Below are 10162 nucleotides of genomic sequence, written 5' to 3' on the forward strand. Positions count from 1 at the left end.
GATGAACAGGGACAAATCTGCGTGCAATGCATCAGGCAAAGAAACATATCCTGTGAGCACTGTGGAGGGGAAAGACAACAGTTTTCTGGCATCCTATTTAATTTATTCCAACTTTATGTAGCTCAGCTTTTCCAAAAGAAAAAATGGCAAACGCATAAGAAAACTTCCCTATTCCTAAACGAAACAAATTACAAACCAAATGAGAGCCAGCATGTGCAAGTTTTATATGAAAAAGCAGAACACCCTCAGATGTTAACAGAAAACAGGTAGCATCATTTTTACAGTTACTTGGTTTTGCATGGAGGCATGTTTTCTTCTTCTTTCATGTGCTCCCATTCATACACATCCACATATGCCCATCCCCAACTTTCCAAAGGGGATCCTTCCCCTGTCTCCTCCACTGTCATGTCCAAACCCCTGCAAAGTCATGAGGGCCTTAATTTACAGAGCCTACCTGTGCCCTTCACACTTGGGATCTGAAATGTGGGTCCAAGAAGGGGGACAAGAAACAACAAACCATTTAAGGAAAGCCCAAGACTTTTACTCTAAGGAGAAAGCTTTTGCAATTGCTCCAAAAAGGACATCTTCCTTATTTAAAAAAAAAATAAGGAAGAAAATAATAAAACCTCCTTGCTTAGGCAAGGGGGAAGTTATTTATTCTCAGCATCATTGTTTTCTGTACAGAAAGAAATCAACAGGTGAATTAACAGCAGAGACACATCTCTTGTCAGCATGTCCAGCACAAAACTGCTCAGAGCACCTGGAATCATTTGGATTTCATCTATACAAATGTGTATGTGGGCAGAGGAGTGTGTGTGTCTGTGTGTGTGTGTGCGTGTCCGTGTAAAGGCCTTTACAAAGCAAGATATATACTGTAATTTACTTACAAAAAGAAAAAGTTAGGTGCTGAATAACAGATGCTCACTTCAGTCCCAAGCAAAAATGGAGGGACAAGGGCAACTGCTTGGGAACGCAGGTTTTAGATGGGTTTTTTTTCCTATCTAGAAATAAAGAAAAAATGAATGAGAGAAAGAGAGACATTCCCTGGCTTGTTACCCTAAATCTACACAGGCATCCTTCCACCCAGCCTCAACAAGTTCATTTTAGCTCCCTCGGAATAAGTTGATCCTAAGAAATACTGTGCAAAAGCCCTTCAAATCCCCTGGAAAAGCAAGCATTTAGCTTTGCTGTCACCCAAAGGCCCCATGCTCCTGGACCAGAGGCTGAAGCTGGGTCCCTGTGGAGTTGGCTGTGCCCCAGCATGAGGAAAGGAAGCACCCAGGAGTGTTGTTAGGGGGCAGGGTGGCAGCTGTCTCATCTTTAGCCCTTTCCCTCAGCATATCACTGCTGCCTCCTTGGGGAACACATCCCAGCAGCGGTGGTATGTTCCAGCTGGGAATCCAGGGTCTTTCTTCCTTCCCTCCATCCCATGCCAGGACTGACGGCTGGGCTGGGGCGCAGGGGACTGACTCGCAGGACACAAGAAGCAGGTGACAGTATTTACAGTCTTTGGTCTTGGGGAAGAGAGAAAAAGAAGGGAAAAGGCTGGGCTCTTTCGGTTTTTTTATCCTCTCCCACCCATAGCAAGGGGCTTTGTCCCCTGGGAGGGGCCAGGGAGCACACGGCACTCTGTGCTGGAGGGTGCAGAAAGATGCCGCAGAACAGCAGGGAGGGCAGGGCTGCAGGGCGAGGAGCAAAAAAGACCAGTTCTCTGGTTTACGTTGGGTGAAAGACTAAGAAAGCAGTCCCTTCTCCTTGCAAACCCCCCACCACCTTTCCCCTCCCATTATCCCTCCCCTCCCCAGGAACCAGGCAGCTGAGGAAGGAGGGCAGCACACAGGACCCAACCCCAGTCTCTTCTAGAGCCTAAAGAGACACGCTGAAACCCATGTAAAATCCAGCACTGGGGCCACAGTGAGCCACCTCCAGCCAGCAGGATCACATCTGTCTACTGGCTCCGCAGGGCGTGTGCTCCCCGGTCCTCCTGCTCATGGGCTGTGTAGAAGAGGTGGCACTCGGGGTCCCCGCGGATGGTGGGTGCACCCTGGATCACCTTCCCATGGATGGGGTCCACGCACCAGCACTCACCACGCTGCCCGTTCACCGACATCTTGCACTGTGTGGAGAGGAACAGGACAGGTGTCAGAGTGAAAAGAGGGACAAAACAAACCACTTCCCAGGTCAACCAGCCCAAAGCCACAACACTGACAGAGCTGGGGTTTCTCTGGCACTAGTTTGGATTTAGGCAAGATCCATGGCACGCCATACTCAAACCCCTGCAGGGCCTATGCCGCACCAGCACTGTTACTGCAGCAGTCCAGCATGAAGGCTGAACCTCTTTCCCCAGGGGTTGTGCCAGGGACCAAGAAGCCAATTTTAATGAACTAGAAGGACAACTGTCCCTGAAATGCATCACCCTTTGCCAGCTGTGGATGAAAGTATCCAAAGAGACAAAGATCCCTCAGGAAAGAGGGATGAGACACCCTGACAGAGGAGCTGTATGAGATTCTTATCACCTGCAGATTAGGCTAAACAAACATCTGATCAAGGCCCCCACAGACAGACCAAACAGAGATTCACTAATCTCAGAACAGAGGTAGGGACCATGGTGCATCTGGACCTGGACTTTTGTCCTCCCAGTCTTGTTAGAGAGAAGTTCCTTGGCCTAATGGTTATTGTCCTCCTCCTGCCCTGCAGTGCTGCAGGCACTTTGAACCTGATGTTCATCCCTCTATCCCCAGCAGATACATTTCTGAACAGGGTGTAGTAGATGCAGAGGTTATTCCAGGCAGGCCAGTGCAGGCTGACCTGTTCCCCAGACACAAGGAGCAGCACACAAAGCATCACTGCAGTGTCCAGGCTCATTCCCCAGACACAGCTCATCTTACAGGCAATTTGCCAGCTCTGCTCCATCCAGCTCTTCCAACTGTGCTCATGCTGCGGGATCCAGCCAGCCATGGGGCTTTTCACGGGGAGACAGAGGGTGAGGGTCCAAGTGGGACAGAGACAGGAGAAGGGACAGAGGGAGATTATCTCAGAGCATCCCATTTTTGTTATTTAATGTTTCTGATCAAGGGGTAGAAGTAGCCCTGAGTAAAAGGTCTAGCCATGAAAACAGCAGGAGTCCCCTCCAAAGGCTCATCTATAAGGGATCCTCATATCCAGATACTATTCACAGGTGACTCCAGTCAACCCTGCACCAGCTGGTGGTTTTGCTGTTTTTCCTGGCAGTTTTTTCCCCATTCCTCAGCCACTGATACCTGGTGGTTTTGCACAGATGAAGCCAAGAAGTCAGAATTCAGACACATGAGTTGTCTGAGTCTTTCTGGGTCCCATAAATACCTTCAGAAGCATGCTGCACCCCGACCCCCACCTTGCCTGAAAGGAATCTCTCCTGGAGCTGTGGGACCAGCCTTGACTTGTGGAGGAAAACCAGTAAAGTGCAGTAGAAACCTTCGTGACTCCCAGAAGTGCTTTTTGCTTTCTCTGCACGACTGGCCATCATTCAGTCCTTCTCTGCTTTTTTCCTGCAGCAGGGCCCAGATTGGACAAGACCTGGCTCAAAGTTCATGAAAATAGATAAGCAGCTCTTGTGGGAAAGAAGAACTACACTGATTCTCCATCTCTGGACTGCCCACAGCCATATGTAGATGTGGATTTCATCTCCACTTGCAAACTTGCAGATGGGTTTAACTAAACCTGTCCATGCCACATGCAGCATCAGCTGTTTACCCCACACCTCACATCATGTGCAGGGTATCAGCCCAGCCCTGAACTGTGCATGTTCTGTGTCTGCACATGATGGGGACAGACAGTGAGCCAAGGGCTGCTGCTGGAAGCATAGTCAGCCCCAGAGCTCCCACTCCCCCCACTTACCTGTTTGAGATTGTACAAGCCATGCTTGTCACAGTTGGGGATGTGAAGGGAGTAGAGGTGCTCCAGGGGCCCTCGCTCATCTGGCAGTCGCATGGTGGATATGCGTTCTAGGACCTGATCCAGCTCCTGCTGACAAGGGGTCTGAAAACAGCCCAGAAAGCAGAAAAAAAAATATATCAGGATAATAGTATCATTCAGCCTCAACAGTGCGGACAATGGGAACATCAGTAGGGATGTGTGCATCCCTAAAGACACAGGTTTGCCACTGGGTCCTGCTGCAGACTTCACCTCCAGGCACCCAGAATCAAAGTCATGCATAGACATGCACATCTCTCCCATGTACCTGACATGGCCAGGAGCCAACATAATACCAGATCCCAACTCCTAGATACAGAGAGGAGGAGGAACCTCAGAGAGGCTACCATGGCTCCCACTGGTGGTGTCAAGTGACATGAAGCAGGGCTAGTCCAGAGAGACCAGGAGGGTTTCCATAAGCATAGCCCAGAGTGCACACCTGTGATGCAGTTTTTGCCCAGAATTGCAACTCAAAAGCATGTGAGACTCCATGGGAGTAGAGGGGAAGACCTGGGAATGAGAGTACCCAAAGCCAGCCTCTGGAGGCATCCTTCTTGCTCCACAGCAGCTCTGGGACAGGGCTTCCAGCCAAGGCAGTGTGGTTGAAATATGCCTGATGTGAGCCAAACTGAGTCCACACCTCTCTGCTTTTGCAGTGGGTGATGGGTTTTTTTTGCAAAGGAGCAGCAGCAGCGTGTGAGCTCTCAAAGTTGACGGTGCCTGCATTTTATTTTGAACCTCTGTTTTGCCTAGTCCTTGGAAGGCATGAGGACTCTTTTAAAGCTCCTTTCTGTCTCTGTGCTCCCCAGATATTATTACTCTGTATGTTTACAGGGATGTATATTGTGGACCCTTTGGAGTGGGTTTCCATCTCCATCCCCATTCCCATTCCATCTAGTTGCCTTGATCAAGCTTCCCACTAGAGGGAAACCACGGCCAAGAACTGGATAACAGAGCGATAGGGACAGGCAAGAAGGAGACAGGGAGGACTTAGAGCACTCTCCCTGCTACAGGACAGTCACACAGCTCATCCTCGGGGCTTGTGGCCTCCCTTCAGTGGACTGGGGCTGCCCTGCAGCAGGAAGACAGCCCCGCTTCTGCTCCCTCAAATCCCCTTGGGCCATGCCTGCTTAGGGACAAAGCGTGTGAGAAAGCCAGTCCATGGGCAAAGGGCATGCCTGCACCCCTGCAGAGGTCGGCGTTGAGCCAGCAGAAGCCCCCCTTCCAGAGGTGAAGCTGCATTGAAAATAATGCCTCTTGACCAGCACATCAAAGTTCATCAGATGTTTGGCCCCAGCATCAGGCCAAAAATGGTTTCTTTTCCTCTTTTGCTCTCCCCACTTTTTTCTTTCAATTTATTTTTTCTGTTTTTAAGACAGTTTATTGCAGATGCCATTAAGGCTTTGTATTCAGCATTTCCAGTGAGCTCACAGCTGCCCCCCTAAGCTCCCCACAGCTCTGCCCTCTCACCCTGCCCGTCGACAGCCGTGACTTTTTGGAGTCCTCGTGGTTGTGATGGGCCTTGCTGACTTTGCCCATCTGCCGCTGCTGCTCGTTCACCTTCTCCCTCATCACCGCCAGCTCCTTCATGCCTGTCTTCATGGGCTTCCTCCCTCCAGCTCCACTCAAGATCCCCACAGTGCCATCCACGTGGTTCTCAGCAAGAATGCTCTCGGACCGGTCATCACCATTATCTGCAGTAGACAGGGCAGACAAGGAAAGCGTCCAGCTCAGTCAGGCGCTGCCTCACGTGTTCATCCTGCCCTGGATCATTTTCAGATGTGGCTGGGGGGCAAGCCATAAAATCTTTGCATGCAAAAATTTTAAATTGCATTAGCCCTTTCATCTGGAAGGTGAGAACAGATCCTTTCATTCTGGAGTTACTGCCACTCTAAAAGACGGTTTAAAGAGCAATTGCTGCTGGAGAAGTTCTTTCTGGCTTTTCTGTGACCTTCTAAATTACTTCCCAAGAATGCAATTTTCCCATCAGAAGTCCAGTTGGGTTACAGATGCCAAGTGTACTTCAGCTCCAACACTTAAGACCACAGTGATTAGCAACAATACCTTGAGTCCATCTATCATCCCCCAGAGTATCTCCAGGAATACTTACTCAATATTCATGTGCTAAAACAAATTCTCAGGCCTGCTTTCAAAAGCCTCCCTAACATCATTTGGAGATCCTGCCATTTCAGTGATCATCATCCTTGCCATACCATCTTTCCCATTGTTTGTCATACACTGTGTTACTCATTTAGCTTCTACCTACTTCTGCATTTGGCCACTTCTGCTGACAGTGGAACAGTCACAACTCTGCCACTGCTGAAAGCCACGAGATCCCAGCTAGTTCAGCCATTTCAAAAATCAGTTAGCAGAAATCTGGGGATTTCTGGACTTGTTCCATCTCCTCTGCTCTGTGCTTTATGCATTTTCCCAATTCACCAGGAATTTGTGAGAGCAAACCTTCCCACAGCAGGACACAATGGTCACAATGCTGCAGACACAGGTCTCTTTGAACTTTGCAGTGGCAATGAGGACAGATTTCAATTCATCCTGTTTGCTCCAAATGCCCAGAAGGTGACAGCTGATCCCTCTGATCTGGCTGAGCAAGCACATCTAATACTATAGCTGAATATAATATTGAAGCTGACCCTGCATTAAGCTGGGACTTGAAGCAAGACTTCCAGAGGTCCCTTCCAGCCCAAATTAGGATTGAACCCACATATGCACATCACCTCTCAGTGCAACAACCCAGGCCAGGTTTTGTACATCTCTGTATGTATCTCTCCATATAAGACCTCTTCAGCAGTTCCATAGGTACCACACCAGGAGACAGGACCAGGCTGTTCTGGTTGTGGTGACAAACAAGAAGTGTCTGTCAGTATTGCCAAAGTAGAACTGTAGCACCCAACCTCCCAGCATCAGAATTCTCTCGGGCATCTCCAATTTCAGCTTCCCAGCATTATGGAACTCGGGCACTTTATCTAGAGGTAAAGAAATCATATCAAACTGTGTATGATGCAGTGCAAGCAGTGCTTTAGCTCATGTAACAGTAGTTAATTTATGGATCTCTCCTGCTTCTCAGAGGACCAAGCATACAGAGCATTTACAGATGTTAACAGTTCCTTTTTTCAGAATCTGCATCACAACATTTTGTTAGCCCTACTGTCATGACAGAGTGAAAAATCATAATAGAAAGTGTTTTATTTCTGCCACAGCTTTCTAAGCTCTTTTCAGGTACTACAACCCCAAACTCACAAAGGAGAAACTGCGAGAAGAGTTTTGTCTGAACTTACTCAGCAAACATGCAGCTGACCTGCCTGATGCCAAGATGGCCCAGGTGGGCTGGATGAAAGAGCCATCCAGCCCAGCCTGCCATTCATGAGAGACTACCAGCAGCTACTTGGAAGCAGAAGGACCATTCCCAGTCTGTGCTGCAGACCAGCAGTAAAAGCACTTTCATGGCTGAAGACTGCATCTGACCCACAGGATTTAAAAGCTACCAAAAGACCCATCCCTCAGTGGATTTGTCCAGTATCTTTTTGAACTTCTTCACAGTTTCCAGAAATACTAAATGCATTTGGTCTGCAGGTTTTTAGCTGCTTAGGTAGCAACTGAACAGCAAACATGGGGCAAAACCAATCTGGCAAAGTCCATTACTTTCCTCAAGTCTGGTTCCAGATGAGAACTGAGACCAGGTTTGATAGCCAGATGGGAGAGCTCAAAGTCTAGGCTGCTATCTGGTGATTGCCATCTGGCCATAATCCTAGGAGTCAGGCAAGCAATATTTTGACCAGGAATATTCTGTTTATACGCCAGTCTCCCCATTAATTAGAAACACATAGAGAGAAGAGAGAAGGTCATGAGGCTGTCTTTAGAGGGGATCAAATAAAAAAGCACCATGAAGAGATGGGCAAGGCTGGCCAGGCCCTGATCCTCAACAAACTGCTTAGGAGAGTTTTAGCCTTCTGACCTCTTTTGTGCTCCTCTCCTTGGTGTCCCCCAAGTTGTCAACAACAGCAGAACAAGGGCAGCAGCAGGGCAGCTTCTCAGACACACTGCAGTCCTCTGCTTCATTCAGAAAAAGATGGTACAAACTGACAGAAAAGCAGCAAACTGGAAGTGATGTCTTCCCCCATCCATTCTCACTCCTTCCTGCCTCCAACTAAAATATATAGACATCTGCCCAAATAAGCACTGTGCTAGTAAATGCAGGCAAGCTGGTAAGCCTCTTGTCGGCTGATTCATTCACAAAACCTGCTTCTGATAATATTTTTGTTCATTTTTCTCACTTTCCAATGCTAACAAATATCAGCCCAAAGAAAACCACCGATGGGAGTGGAGTGTGCAAGCCAATGTGCATGAACACACCCAAGAACAGGAGAGATTGGTCTTGGCTCCCCAGGCACCATCACAGGGGCAAGACTGGATCAGAGGCCAGGAAGGTCTAGCTGCTGTTGACTGTAAGCACTCCTCTCCAAGGCCAAGTCGGCCATGGTGAGCCATGCCTTTGACCCTGCTGCCAAGCTGGACTGGTTCACCTGGGGCTGATGCCAGAGCCCCATCACAGCTTTTCCCTCTCCCAAATCTGGTGCTGCTCTTAGGAGAAGCTATCCTGACTTGGAGCTTCCAGGGATGGATTCATCACAGGGGAAGGGAGATGAGACAGAAGAGGTTGGCCCTATGTGCAAAGCACCAGTGTTTCTTTAAGGACAAGCTGCATGCACAGGAGGAGGCTGAGCACCAGGTGTGATGGACCACATTTGAAAGAGCAAAAGGGCCAGGGAGCAACAAGAAGAGTGGAGAGATAAAAGACTCAAGGTAAGGAGAGCACAGAGCATGCCACAAGCCAAACAACCCCTCTTACAGCCAGATAATGCTTTTTAATGCTGCCCAAAAGCTGCAAGTCATGCTTGTTTATGACTATCCATGAACTAATGAAGCCACCTACCACCCCTACCAGCATGGGATGGGCAGGTATGCAATAGCCTCAAGATACACAGCCCTAATCTGTCTGTCATCCTGGCCAACACCTTTTAGCTGACCAATTTCAATTCACACTAAATGTATCTGTAAGGGAGTGGTGCCAAACTCCAAAACAATTGTTTTATAGTTCTCTCATATGGCATGTGGAAAACATCTCCTGTGTTGTTCTGGATCAAAAGGTAGAGAGCTTTGCACAGGGTGGGACAAATGTGGCAGGAATCTAAGCAGGTAGCTGAAGTTCTCCTGAACACTGATGTAGAGTCCATGAAACACCTCTCTCCTTGCCAAGAAAACAATTTCTTTATGGCCTTTTTTAAGGAAAATTCCCATTGGCTTCAATGGGGTGAGGACTTGGCTGAGGAAAAAGCCTGTTCCAATGGCCATCAGTTAATGTCTGTAGGGAGCTGCACCGTCTCGCCAACATTTTCAAAAGCGACTACCAATTTCCAGTACTAAAATTTTCGGGAATCTGGTTTGAGACCTCTAGGCACCTCTGCCAAGACAGCTGAGAAACAGAGGGGCTGAAAAACAACCTGTCACTTCCAGAGCTATGAGAAAAAATGTACCACACAAAAAAAAGGCGGCTGCCTCAGGTTAAAAATATATTTTTATCCCTTTGAAGAGCCCTGAAGCGTATCTGGGCTGCAGGACGGGATGGAGCCAGTAGCACTCACTTAGCACAGGAGGGCCAGGCTGTATCACGGGAGCACACACCATGCCAAGGACTGCAGCCGCCCTCCCCAGTGCTGCTCCTGCTCTCTCTGCACTTGCTTTCCTTCATCAACAGCTTGCCCAGAGGGTTTCACGTGCATTTGCTTATCTGCCCAGGGTGTTTGTACAGTGTTTAAATGCTGATTAAGGCCCCAGACCCACAGAAAGTTTCACCCAAGTGGCCTTCAACACCCTGCCTGAAACCCCATTAACTGGGGGTCCCGGCTGTGTCCTGGGCTGGATGGGGCTGACATCTCCCTCCCACAGCAATCACAGCCTCCTTTGGCCAGCACTTACTTCCCTTCTGAAGACATCTAAGGGCTTTGCAGTTCATTAATTACCCTGAAGACAGAGAGGTGTTCATCCTGAATTGCACATGGTTAAAGAAAAAAAAAAAAAAAGCCCAGAAATATTTGAGAGTGCTGCCCAAAGCCATGCAAGGAATATATGGACAAATCTAGAAGCCCACGTCCTGGCCTGGCACTGTACCATGCACAGGAGTGAGCACACTTGGGGT

At 48.6% G+C, this 10162-nt stretch overlaps 1 protein-coding gene across 2 annotated transcripts in view; it reads right to left on the reverse strand.

Moving 5' to 3' along the window:
* Positions 1-96: 96 nt before the first annotated feature.
* The window catches only part of IGFBP2 (insulin like growth factor binding protein 2), a 62023-nt gene continuing 51957 nt past the window's right edge, over positions 97-10162 (reverse strand). For both annotated transcript variants that reach the window (XM_008644831.2, XM_017727299.1), the window contains exons 2-4: positions 5422-5645; positions 3877-4017; positions 97-2116 (exon numbers count right to left, since the gene is read on the reverse strand). In XM_008644831.2, the coding sequence (XP_008643053.1) occupies positions 1949-2116; positions 3877-4017; positions 5422-5553 (441 nt within the window). In that variant the 5' untranslated portion in view covers positions 5554-5645 and the 3' untranslated portion in view covers positions 97-1948. The remainder of the gene's footprint in view (positions 2117-3876; positions 4018-5421; positions 5646-10162) is intronic.

This window comes from Corvus brachyrhynchos, unplaced genomic scaffold (assembly GCF_000691975.1).
Source record: "Corvus brachyrhynchos isolate BGI_N302 unplaced genomic scaffold, ASM69197v1 scaffold452, whole genome shotgun sequence".
Lineage (NCBI taxonomy): Eukaryota > Metazoa > Chordata > Aves > Passeriformes > Corvidae > Corvus > Corvus brachyrhynchos.